General features: G+C 34.6%; 1 protein-coding gene and 1 pseudogene across 1 annotated transcript; one reads left to right on the forward strand and one right to left on the reverse strand.

Moving 5' to 3' along the window:
• Positions 1–3,199: 3,199 nt before the first annotated feature.
• Positions 3,200–4,369, forward strand: LOC109185781 (F-box/kelch-repeat protein At3g23880-like). The gene has a single exon (XM_019335729.1). The coding sequence runs from the start codon at positions 3,200–3,202 to the stop codon at positions 4,367–4,369; it is 1,170 nt and encodes a 389-aa protein (XP_019191274.1).
• Positions 4,370–7,812: 3,443 nt separating this feature from the next.
• On the reverse strand, positions 7,813–9,080 carry LOC109185782 (annotated as a pseudogene).
• Positions 9,081–14,198: the final 5,118 nt, after the last annotated feature.

Below are 14,198 nucleotides of genomic sequence, written 5' to 3' on the forward strand. Positions count from 1 at the left end.
ACCATTTCCTATAATTATCGCAACCAATTATGATCATTATTGCTCCATTTTCGATTCGATTTTAAAATTTCATTACCTTTCGATTTTCGGTAACAAATTAAAATTGAATTGAACCGAATAGTCCACCCTTAATATTAAAGACGATTCAAAAAGTGAAACTTCGCAAATTATGTTGTGGACTCGTGTGTACCATGCATTGTGAACACGAGTCCAAAACGTCGTCGTTTTAAGGGAAAATAGCGGCATTCCAATTAAAAAATAATAATAATTTTGTTTCGCCGTTAACGGCGTTATTCGTTTGTTTGGCAGGCAGAGCTCTGTGTTCATAATTCCATAACTGTGCATTCATAATCCCATAACTATACATTCATAATCCCATAACTGTACATTCATAATTCCATAATTGTACATTCATAATTCTCTAACTGTAAATTCATAATGTTTGAACTGTATGTTCATAATGTTATAACTGTACATTTATAATCTTATATCTCTATTTTCACAATTTGTAAATTGCAGAGTTCCACATTCATAATGTCTGAACTGTATGTTCATAATGTTATAATTCTACATTCATAATCTTATAACTCTATATTCACAATTTGCAAATTACAGAGTTCCACATTCATAATGTCTGAACTGTATGTTCATAATGTTATAACTCTACATTCATAACCGAGCTTTTTGCGAAGAAGAAATGGAAGCTTGATCGACAGGAAACCCACGAAAATGGATGCTTAATCGTGACGAAAGTCGGGTTCTGAAATTTAAATAAATAAATAAAAAGATGATTAGTGGAAGATAACGGTGCCACTTACGACACCGTTAATACATTACATTGAAGCGTCGTCGTTTCAATTCGTGTCCATAATGTATGCTGGACACGGATCCATAGCATAACGATTGGTGAAACTTCGATTCACGAAAGTGTGTCAATATAGAAAGTAAAAACCAGTTAGGCCCATTACACCAATGTATTTTTTTTTTTTTTTTGAACTTAGGTTTTTCACTTTGCCACTCAATAATGTGGACCATATTAACTCCCTTCCAACTCTATGATAGGAGGTAAATTGTCAATCTATTTTCAAGACCTAACACCAAATTAAACTACACACTTATGCATACAAGAAGTTTCATCGGAACTCAAACACTAAATTTTTATGGTAGGAAGTAGGGATGGCAATATGCCCCGTCCCCGTTGGGGATCCCCGGCCCCGTAGGGGACGGGGAAAATTTTCGAGGATTGGGGACGGGGATGGGGAATTTTTGAAATTTCCCGGCGGGGACGGGGATACCCCTCCCCGCCCCGCCCCGTCCCCGTCCCCGAATAATTATTATAACTAAAATGAATAAATAAATAATATATATATATATATATATATATATATATATATATATATATTACATAATGCTACGGTACACAGTACATTGCTAATACTATTTATTTTAGTTATAATAGTATATATATATTACTTAATGCTAGTATGCTACTGTAGTTATAATAGTATATATAGATTACTTAATGCTACTGTATACAGTAGCATTGCTACTGTGTACCGTAGCATTATGTAATATATATATATATATATATATATATTATTTTTTTAAATTAAGATTTAAGTTTTTATTTTTTAAAATTAAAAATTACAAAAATTTTAGATTTTGACTAAGAGCTGATCGGGGATGGGGAATCCCCGTCCCCGCCAAATACCCCGCGGGGCGGGGATGGGGACGGGGACGGGGACGGGGTCGGGTTTCGGGGACGGGGACGGGGAGTATACTCCCCGCCCCCACCCCGCCCCGTTGCCATCCCTACTAGGAAGGGCAAAAAGCAACCAAATTTTCGTGGCAGGAATCGCATCCCACCCTATCACTAAAAGCAAATTTTTATTATACCAAATTTACCTCACCAATCAATGTAGAAGACGTGTTGAAGATATATTTTTAAGAGTGAAAATCATATCATTCCTAAATTAGTGTTGTTTATATTTCGAGTTAATACTTCCAATAGTTCTCCGAGTATTGGGGGTTTACCAGCTATGGTCATTCGAGTTTTAAATGACCTCCAATGCTCCTCCGTGTTTTAAAAAATAACCACCCATGGTCCTAATTCTTAAAGTAGTCCAAGTTTAAAATGACCACGAGACGTTCTAAAAAGACCACAAGTGGTTATTTTTTAAAACATGGAGGACCTAGTCCTAATTCTTAAAATAATCCGAGTTTAAAAGGATCACGAGACGTCCTAAAAGGACCACATGTGATTATTTTTTAAAACATAGAGGATCATTATTGGAGGTCATTTAAAACTCAGAGGACCACAACTGATAAACGCCTAATACTCAGAGGACCATTGAAGGTATTAACTCTTATATTTCTATCCAAAATAATTCCGTCCATAGGAATATAAGAACTAAATACACAGAATAAGTGACTAACTATATGATACAATTACAATGTTATAGAGTTAATACTCAAAATCATCCTCGACTATAGTGGTTTTTCTTAATTTCGTCCTAAACGACTTTGGTGACCTAATATCGTCCCAGACTTTTGTGTTTCGCTCAATTTAGTCCTCCATTTGTTATTCCGTCAAATTGGTGTTAAATAAAGGGACAATTCAGTAATGTCAATATTGATCTCTCTTTACTTTCAACTTGTGAAGTGCGAAATTCCTCTTTCTTGTACGAATTACACCCAGAATTGCTCCCGGACCTGCAAATAAATTTTTATATTCACAGTTTTAGGAGTAATTCTGGGAGTAATTTGTAAAAAAAAAAAAAGAGATTTTGCAGTTCACATGTCTATGAGTAAAGAGATGCCAATATTAAAATTACTGAATTGTCTATTTATTTAACACCAAATGGACAGAATAACAAATGAGGAACTAAATTGAGCAAAAATACAAAAGTCTGGGACTAAATTGAGCGAAACACAAAAGTCTGGGACGATATTAGGTCACCAAAATCATTTAGGACGAAATTGAGAAAAACCACTATAGTCGAGGACGATTTTGGATATTAACTCCAATGTTATATTATTAAAAATGCCATGATGAATTTAAAAAAAAAAAAATTAAGCCACATATTTTATTTATATTTTCGCTTGGACTGGTGGTGAAAATTTAACTCGGATGGGAGTCTCACTAATATAATTAAACCCTACTTAGCTTCCATTACGCCTTCAGCTTCTTATTCGATCTATGGAAGCTTCAACTCCATTGTCAAACATACCTAATGAAATCATTCAGCATATACTTTTGCAGTTGCCGATGAAGGCTGTGATTCGGTGCCAATGCGTATGTAAACAGTGGCATTCCTTGATAAACCACGACTCAAATTTCAAGCTCTTGTATCGTGGACAACGACGACTCATAACTCTCTCGCTCGAATCCAAAACTCTGCGAGATTCTAACTGGAATTCCAGATTCTTAGTTAGATCCACAACCCATGATTTTCGTCTTCAAAGGCACAAATGCCCGTTTGGAGAGGCTCCTTTTCCAAGTGTTTACTGTGTTACACCTTTGTGTTCTTGCAACGGGTTTGTGCTTCTGGGGGCTGGGAGAAAAATTGTGTTGTGGAACCCGTCCACCAGGTGTTTGACGAAAGTGCTCAAGTTGCCATACCCGGATGAGTTAAAATTGGTTATTCTTGGAGGGTTATGCTACGATCCCTGCACTAGAGATTACAAGGTTGTCCTATTAATTCGCTCCATAACACAGCCGCGGTTTGAATTTGGCTATCCATTTGTGATATCTGCAAGCCTCAACCACAAAGAGTGGCGACCAATGCAGTTCCCTTATGACTTGAAGTCTGCTAGAGGCAGCGTGGAGTTTCGCAATACATTTCACTGGTGGGCAAGTGACATCAAAGATTGGGATTGGGACATCAAAGATTGGGATGGTGATAGGAATATGATTCTATATTTTGATCCTGTGCGTGATGAATTCAGAATCTTGCCCACTCCTGAACTGAGAAAAAAATTCTCCATAGTCGGGTTGGGGGTTATAGATGACTGTTTATCCATGGCATGCATTGTTCACAAAGCGGAAACATTCAAAACTCAAACAATGCAAGTATTGATTATGAAGGAATATGGCATACAAGAATCATGGATGACTGCATTTGCTATCCAAATGCCTCAATCTCCATATACTTGTATGGGTTATTACTTAACATTCTATTCTCAAAAAAACAATGCACAAGAAGTATTATTTCTGCGTATTACAGATTATTACTTCTGGGGAAAAGTATATGTTTATGATCGGAGAAAAGACGAACTGAAGGAAGTGCGGATTGACTTTCTAGAACAGAACTCAGGTTATGACTACTTTGGTGGTATGTGTTTCTATGTTGAGAGTTTTATTAATTAATACGTGTCCTAATGAATATTGGGTTAGTTGATACTATTGGAGTTGCTAGAAGTTAATTAGTGTGTTAGGCCAGTCAAGATTTCATCATTGAATTGATAACTCGAAATGTTTCGAATTTTTTATGATCTGATCTTATATATAAATTTATTGGATTATGGAGTCATGATCAGAAGAAGTATTGGTTTATGATCTAGAAAGAAACAACACGAACACTTTATTCCTGAAAGATTCAAGACATGTGTTCAAACTTATATTTCATAACTTTTGATAATTATGGTAACATATGACTGGAATCACTTATAAAAGATAATAATCATTGCTCATTTAAAACATATCTTAATTATAATGTAAATCTTGCTCATAAATGATGAAATTTTCTCGTTCCCTGACTCGATAGAATAATGGAGGAATTCTGGTGGGTCAGTGAGTTTGTCGTCCCCCGCCGGTGAATTCATCTGTGATTATAGTAACATTGCATTACACTCTTCCAAATGCAATACCAAAGTATTAATATGGACTTGAACGTGAGTATGGTCCGTGGAAAATATTAGTCTATGATGTGAAGAATAACAAACTAGACCTCAATATCTTAGAAGAAACAAGCTAAGGCATAAGCCATATGTTCAAAGTATTGTTTCGCCACATGAATTTATTTGGAGAGATGATGATTAGCACAAACCCCTAGAGAATGACAGTTTGTTGAGGGTTGTTTTAGAATGATTTAGGCTATGTTTGACAAACCTAGCTGAAAAGGTGTTTTTGTAGATGAAAGCTTAAAAGAAGCTAAAAGCTATAAGTTAGGAGCTGAAAACTAAAGAACTGTTATGTTTGAAAGTATTTGGTAAAATTAGATTTTTGATAAGTTGATAAATGTAAAAAGACGAAAAAGGACATCTTCATAAAATTTAAATTAGTTTATTTACATATTAAAATTTAACATTTTGTAACTGTTATGCTTGAAAGTATTTGGTAAATTAGCTTTTTGATAAGCTGATAAATGTAAAAAGACAAAAAGGGACATCTTCATAAAATTTAAATTAGTTTATTTACATATTAAAATTTAACATTTTGTCTTTAAAAAAAAGTAACATTTTGAAATAAAATTATTATTATTATATATTATTATGGGATGCTAGATCATAATTATGCTAATAGTTTTATTTTAAAATGTTAATTTTTTTAAAGACAAAATGTTAAATTTTAATATGTAAGCAAACTAATTTAAATTTTATGAAGATGTCTTTTTTTTTTTTAATCTTTTTACATTTGTCAGCTTATCAAAAAGTTAATTTTACCAAACATAATAGCTTGTTTAACTGCTCTTTAGTTTTTAGCTCTTAGCTTATAGCTTTTCAGCTTTCAGCTCGTTTTTAGCATTCAGCTAGATTTGTCAAACATAGTCTTTATTGTTGAAGCCTGCCTTGAAAACATATCATAAATAAATATGAGATAAGATGTGTGTCAACCAATCCTTATATTGTGCACCAAGGCCCACAATATATATATATATATATATATATATATATAATTCACCCTAAAAAAGATATGTCGCAGCCTCGACACTCCGGCCTCTCCGCTTCTATCTCATTCAATTCACTGTAGCGTATACATATATCATATATTCATATCGATCGAACATGACATACCAATTGAGATGATTCGCCAGATTCTTTTGAAGTTGGAGGTAAAAGCTGTGATCCGATGTGAATGCGTATGCAAAGAATGGCGTTCCACAATATAAGACCCCGATTTATTTGGAGAGATAATGATGATGATTTGGAGAATGTGAGAATGATGTTGTGTTGAGTTTCATTTTGGAAAGGTTTAATATTTAATTTGAACAAATTTGTTGGAAATGTTTTACATTTTTAGTAAAAACATTTTTTTCTTTTCATATTTTTGTTTTATTATTTTTCCGGTTTCAACTGGTTTAATTGGTTTATAACTTCAGGTAACCTCTGATTTTTAGTAATAATATTTTTCAACCAGTTTTTAGTCCTAAATCAATTAAACCGGTTGAAACCAGAAAAATAACAAAAGAAAAATATAAAGGGATAAAAATGCCCTTACTAAAAATAGAAAAAGTCTTGAGAATGACTAAAAATGTTCAAAAAATAATAGTCTAGGGATGTTAAATGACAAAAACTATAGTCTCGGACTAAATTTGAAATTGCCACCAAAGACAAAGGGCCTTTGGTGGAATTAACTCACTAAACAATAACAATCACTTTAATTCTTATTCCTGATAGCTAAACCCATGAACCAAACACACCCTAAGAATGAATAAAATTTTTATCAAATAAGAATTCAATTCTAAAAATATCTAGTGATATATTTAGCGGTGGATTAGTTTGGGATACCTAATTGGTCAGAGTTTTTTGCACTTTTGGTCCCACGACTATAGTGGCATTGGCAGAATTGATCCACGGCTTTTGAACCTTGCGATTTTAGTCCACGACTATTGATTTTTTTTTGCAAAAATTGTCCTTCCGGCCACTTTTCCGTCAAAATTTCACCGGAAAAAAAATTCTCCATTTTTAGGCAAGTTAAAATTGACATTTTACTTATCTAAAAAAATTAAAAGAAAAAAATTGATATTTGACTACATACAATATTACTGGGCTACATACTACTGCCCCAGGCGGTGGAGTTCCTGGAGCAAGCAGGGCTGTCAGTAAGCGGCGGAGCGGCCGTGGCGTTCCCCGGGCTAGTTGGGTTATCCGGCAGCAGCATTGGAGGCGGAGCCAGCACGTCTGCCAGATCATCCGAATACATCGAAAAAGTAAAATGTCAATTTTAACCCGGCTAAAAACGGAAAAGTGGCCGGAAGGACCATTTTTGCAAAAAAATCAATAGTCGTGGTCTAAAATTGCAAGGTTCAAAAGTCGTGGATCAATTCTGCTAGTGCCACTATAGTCGTGGGACCAAAAGTGCAAAAAACTCTAATTGGTCATGATTTCACTAGACTTTAGACAAATGTGTAGTTGGCTTGAAGGGGTGCATTAATTGATGACGATAGTGTGTTTGATTCGCACAAGAGTATCGCGATTGGAATCAGAATCAATAATATTTGTAATGTTTATGAATTTTTGTGAAAGTATTTTGTATGTCTGGTAGTAGGGTGCATGGAATTGGAATAATTACCAATGTTGATGTTTGGTTATATATATCTAATCCTATAATAGAAATACAAGTTTTAACAATATTAAAAAAAAAAAGACAAAAAAACAAAGCAAAAAATCAAGGCAATTGATACTATATTTTAATCTTAGATTTCATCTTACAGTTGTGTAAGTTGGAATGATATATATGTTCAAAATCTGACAGATATATAATGAAAAATTTATTATAATCACACTTTGTAGGGCCTAATAGAATACAACAAATTATATTATTACATTTTTCTAAATTTCTAAATAACAAATCAAAGGTTATGAAGAAAAAAATACAATGAAATTGATGAGAGTGGAAAACTAAATTATTAATTAAATATTCTAGAAAAAACAACACTGCCGAAGATTGAGAAAGTATGTAGTACGCAGTAGCTAAACGAAGCTAGTTCAAAGCACCACACACCTTCCTAATGATTTCATTTTGACCCGTGAGGGGTTGAATTTCAGACATTTTAATCATGGCTAAAGTGAAATATGCTTGAAATGCCTGTGGGCTGCTAGCATACTCTGAAACAATGTTGTCTGTTGCTCCACCACTGAAAAGAACTTGATCCGATTGAAGCAGACCTTTCTTTTGCAATAGGTTCTTGTAGTAGTTGTTATCGTTGTAGTAGTTGTTATCGAAGGAGTTTGGGGTCACTAAATCAAGTGCTGCCAAATTTCCATTTTCGGTGTCTTTTGGACATTGGCGTCTTCTAGTGCTAGCAAAACCCGCATCAATGTCAGTACCGTTACCATAAATTCTATCGCGAAATAGGAAGCATTGAGCTTGGCCCAGAGTATGTGCACCAGACAAGGCAACCATGTCTCTTGTATTAAGGCCTTTGCTAGTGAAGCTGGATATGAGTTTATCCAGATTGTCGAAAGGACCGGGAAGATCGGTTTCAGCTAAGGCAATCATTATTGTATGGACCATGGTCCACACAAGTTGTGTAGACCATATTTTGTCTACTATAAAATAATGTACATTCAGTACAAAAATAATGTACATTTAGTATATTAGAAATGTACTTTTTGTTATGGTCTACATAACATTATGTGGACCATGGTCCATACAATAATTTGCCAGCAAAAGTATGGCTAGCCGTGGTGGAATCTCTTCTTTACTGTCCAAGACGGACCTCCCACAGCAGCAGAGGCATCACGTGCAGCCACCGACAATATATCAGCACAAGACACAATACCGAGACAAGCTTTCTCCAGCTCGCATTTCGCAGCCTCTATCACGTCGTAATCCCTGGCAGAGCCAAGGTTGGGCAACGCCGTCTTTTCGCTCTCAATGGTTGGTGACTCGTCCAGTAAGATGGAAGCGTCCAACCCTGGACAAAGCAGTCGTGGAAATGGAGACGAACAAGGGAAGCAGCCATGCGGCGCTCACGAGACACTGCTTGCCTTACAACAGTGCGAATGATGTTGAGAGCATTGGGGCATGTCTTGTCGTAAAATGTAGGGGAGAGTTGCCCTTGGCATTGCGATGAAGAGAGAAGAAGAAGCAAACATGATAAGGCGGCAATGCCGTTGTAGTATGAGAAGCCATATATTAATTATAGCAAACTAGCTAGGTAGGTGTAGATGGAGCTTAGTTGCAGAAGGAAAATGAATGGATTATAGCTCACAAAAATAAACTGAAGGTTAGATTGAATGGTTTGGTTTGATGATGGAGAATGGGAAAATGGAAGTGAATTTTTAGTTGTTGCAGCGAAGAAGATGGTCGCTATTGTCTGCGACGATGCGTTTAGGATTATGTAATCCAGCTAATAATGTAATAACTGGGCAGTTCACTTTAAGAAAATGAGGAATATTCTTGACAATGACTTAGTCTGGGCAACTTGCTTATGATTACTTTCCTGGCGCTGTTAATCCGTGATGAAGTGTAGGGTGTGCAAATTTTGGATAATTTTCAGTTAACCGATCGAACCGACAAAATTAGGTTAACCATTTTTAATCGAACTTTTTCGGTTCGGTTAATGGTTAAAGATTTTTCTAAAGTTCGGTTAATGGTTAATTCGGTTCGAAAATATCGGTTAACAGAATTAATCAAACGGTTAACCGAACTTTTTAATATATATATATATATATATATATATATATATATATAATGTATTAAATATTTAAACATAATATGTAATTTAATATGTTTATAGTGTTGTTACAGTATTATTTTTGTATATTTTGTTATGAATTTATTATGATATGTATTATTTTAATTGAATTTATTATTTTAGGGGTTATTAGGATTTTAAATTTTAATTTAAAAAATTTTGGTTGACTGATTAATCAAAAAAAAAAAAAATTTCAGTTCGACAATTCGGTAACACAAACTTCGTTTCGGTTAACGGTTAAAGGTTTAAAAACTCTGATTAAATTGGTTCGGTTAACTGATTGAACACCCCTAATTAATTTTGTAGGACATAATAAAATGGAATAATGCTTTAAAAATTTTCCTTCAATTTTTTTTCCCTAGATATAACATTATTTTATGAAAAAATTGTAATTTATTCCCCTCACAAATATGTCAATTATCAACATCACCCCTTAATTATTAGTGGTATGAATGTTGCTCCTCAATTTTCAAAGCTTGACATATTGGCATATATATATTGCCCATCCCCTGAACAATTAGTGGTGTAAATATAATTACTCACTGTTTTTCCTGTTTGAATACTACATTTTTTCCTTCCATTTTTCTTTCTTTGTTTGTTCTCCTCCCGCCGACAATAATGTTTCTCATTCTTCCTATTAGGAGAGGAGACAATATATGTCATGTTTTAAAAATTGATGGGCAACATTTATACCATTAATAATTCATGAGTAACATTATTGATAATTGACATATTTGTGAGAGGCATAAATTACAATTTTTCTCATTATTTTATTAAACTTTTTTCATATTAGATTTTTAGTTAAATTTCTTTTTAACTCATAATGAGATTAGTCAACTAAAAAATACAGGAGGATAAGATTACAAGAAAAATTGGAAGGAAAAAATAATAATATTAATAAAAATATATGTTAGATATATTAAATATAATATATTTAATATAATATATATATATATTAAATATAATATAATATATCTATAATATATATTAAATATAATATCTATATATTATATTTATATATTGAGAAGAGAGAGAGAGAGGAATAGAAGTAAATGTTTATTACTTCACTTGATGATTATGAATAAACAAAAGCCACATATTTATAGTGAAAGAGAAAAGCAACAATGCTAAAGTTTAGGAAGTAATTAGAGGCCATGATTCCATGTACTCCATTTCCCGTAGTGCTATGCATGCATCCACGTTCACACACCTCCTTTTATTTTTTAACAAATTAACTGCTAACTACTTGGTTTAATATATTACTAATAATAATAATAGCATTATTATTATTATAACATTGCCTCCTTTAAACCAAGTTGGATATATTGGTCATCCCAATTTCCTTCTTCAATTTAAGAAATGTCTTCGTCTTCAAGTTGGATATACTGACTTGTATTTCGTTCTGTAAACCCACTTTACTCCAATTGGCTTCTTCCCAGGAGGTAAATCTGTTAACTCCCAGGTACTATTTTTTTCAATGGCACGTATCTCCTCATCCATCGCCTTAAGCCAATGAATTTCTGTAGCAGCCTCCTCAATGGATAAAGGGTCACAATCTGCAAAAAGAGCAAATTGAATAATCTCTTCATCCGACAAGTCATTATCATGACCCAAAACATAATCTTGCAAGCGAGCTGGTAAGTGGCGCTCGCGCTGAGATCGACGAACTGACGACTCTGGCTGTGAAGGAGACTAGACATTATCTGGAATCGGTTGCTCTTCAACAATATTTTCAACAGCAGGAATAACAACTGAACTTTCATCTTTAGCTAACCAATCACAGGCACCATATTCATCAAAAGTGACATCACGACTTATAACAACCTTCTTAGTTTCAGGATTGTATAGTTTATAAGCCTTTGAAGCGTCACTATAACCAATGAATATGCACTTCTCACCTTTATCATCCAACTTCTTTCTCAATAGATCCGGCACGTGGGCATATGCCAAACATCCAAAAACCTTGAGATATTTGATAGAGGGTTTTCTCCCACTCCAAGCTTCTTCGGGCGTCTTATCATGGACACTCTTAGTTGGACACCTATTCAACACATAGACAGCACAAGCAACAGCTTCTGCCCAAAAAGGTTTAGGCAGATCCTTAGATTTCAACATGCACCTTACCATATCCATGATAGACCTATTCTTCCTCTCAGCCACTCCGTTTTGTTGTGGAGTGTATCTAGCTGTCATCTGATGTTGAATACCCTTCTTTTTCAGAAAATCATCACAGGCAATATATTCTGTACCTCTATCAGTTCTCAAGATTTTAATTTCATAACCACTCTGCTTTTCAACAAAAGCCTTAAATTGTTTGAAAACATCACATGCTTCAGACTTTTGCTTCAGAAAGTAAACCCATGTTTTTCTACTGAAATCATCAATGAAAGTAATAAAGTACTTACAACCTCCATGTGAGGGAACCTCCAACGAACATAGGTCTGAGTGAATAATCTCCAACTGTTTTGTAGCTCTCCTTGACTTGCCCACGGGAAAGGGATCTCTATGCTTCTTCCCAATCACACAAATCTCACAGATACGATCAGGGACATTCACAACAGGTAAATCAGAAACAAGTTCCTTTCTCGCAAGATAGTTTAACCCAGAGAAATGGAAATGCCCAAACCGCATATGCCATAACCAATTATCATCACAAACTTCAGAATTAAAGCAATCAATGAGAGTATGCTTAATTTTCAAAGGAAATAGTCGATTTTGGGACATATTTACCTTTGCAATCAAAACTCCTTTAGCATCTTCAATGGTACAACTCCCTTGAGCAATATGTATCTTATATCCTTTTTCTGACAACTGACCCAAACTCAACAAATTTTGGTGTAGTTCAGGAACATAGAACACATCGGATATAAAATTGTGAGTACCATCCTTCAACTGAATGGAGATTTTACCTTTTCCCAAAATTGGCACCTTTGACTTATTGCCAAACGTTACTTCAGACCGGACTGATTCATCTAGTTCGGAAAACAATTCTTTCTTCCCACACATATGGTTACTACACCCAGTATCCAAGAACCATATGTTCTTATCAGTAGAAAAACTATCACTGGCCAAAAGTAAGGTTTTAGAATTCTCACCAGACTTTTCAGCAGTATTTTCAGCAATGTTTGCTTGATTTCCACGATTGTTGTCCTCATTATACCAACAATCTGCAATCTTGTGCCCATACTTGCCACAATTGTAGCAATGAAATGGAAATTTACCTTGTTTGGTATTACCTCCATCTCTTCCTTGGTTGGAGTTACCACGTCCTCCTCCTTGGTTGAAGTTACCACGACCTCTTCCACTAGAACCTCCTCTTCCTCTTCCACGACCTCTACCAGATCCTCCACCTCTTTGATTAGTGCCAGTCACATTAAGGGTGACTTGGCTCTTCAAAGCTTCTTCTGCTAGTGGTTCCGATTTTGACGCAATCCTGTCAATATGACTTTCTACCATACCTTTCAGCTCTGCAATTGATAAGAGCTCGGTTTTGTGTGACTCTGTGATCGAAGCCACCACATGGTCATACTTCATCGGCATAGTTCGAAGAACTTTTTCAACCACTGCACCATCTTCAATCGTATCTCCATATAGCCTCATCTTATTCACCATATCAATAAGACGAGTGAAATACATATCTACTGTTTCTGTAGAGGTCATCTCACAATTATCGTACAACCTTCTCAACGACTGCAACTTAGACTTCTGTGCCCGATCGACTCCTTTGTGTGACACCTTTAAGATGTCCCAAGCTTGTTTTGCTGTTTGAGCACGAGCTAATTGCCCAAAAATGGAATAATGAACACCTTGGTGAATCTGACCCAAAGCCAATTTATCTCGCCGTATAGCGGCTGCATCAGCTCCTTCGGGTAGACCGGGATCAACAAAGCTCCAAAGATTTTGAGCCTGCAAATGTGTGGACATCATAATTTGCCAATAATTGTAATCGAGTTTCCCGTCCAATTTGGAACCCGACCATACAATATTGAAATTTGTTGCCATATTTCACTACGGGAAATATTTCGGGGTTGAAAGGTTGACTGGCTCTGATACCAAATGTTAGATATATTAAATATAATATATTTAATATAATATATATATTAAATATAATATAATATATCTATAATATATATTAAATATAATATCTATATATTATATTTATATATTGAGAAGAGAGAGAGAGGAATAGAAGTAAATGTTTATTACTTCACTTGATGATTATGAATAAACAAAAGCCACATATTTATAGTGAAAGAGAAAAGCAACAATGCTAAAGTTTAGGAAGTAATTAAAGGCCATGATTCCATGTACTCCATTTCCCGTAGTGCTATGCATGCATCCACGTTCACACACCTCCTTTTATTTTTTAACAAATTAACTGCTAACTACTTGGTTTAATATATTACTAATAATAATAATAGCATTATTATTATTATAACAATATACAAATGGAATAGTCAAAAGAGTTCGTGGCTGACTTGGTACGGTGATGATCAGTCTGCTTTTGACATTATTAACAAAAGTTGAAAATGAATTTTATAATGGAAGTTGGTA

This window comes from Ipomoea nil, unplaced genomic scaffold (assembly GCF_001879475.1).
Source record: "Ipomoea nil cultivar Tokyo-kokei standard unplaced genomic scaffold, Asagao_1.1 scaffold1361, whole genome shotgun sequence".
Lineage (NCBI taxonomy): Eukaryota > Viridiplantae > Streptophyta > Magnoliopsida > Solanales > Convolvulaceae > Ipomoea > Ipomoea nil.

Coding starts and splice junctions, on each gene's coding strand:
- LOC109185781 (XM_019335729.1), top strand. CDS start 3,200: ATGGAAGCTTCAACTCCATTGTCAAACATACCTAATGAAATCATTCAG.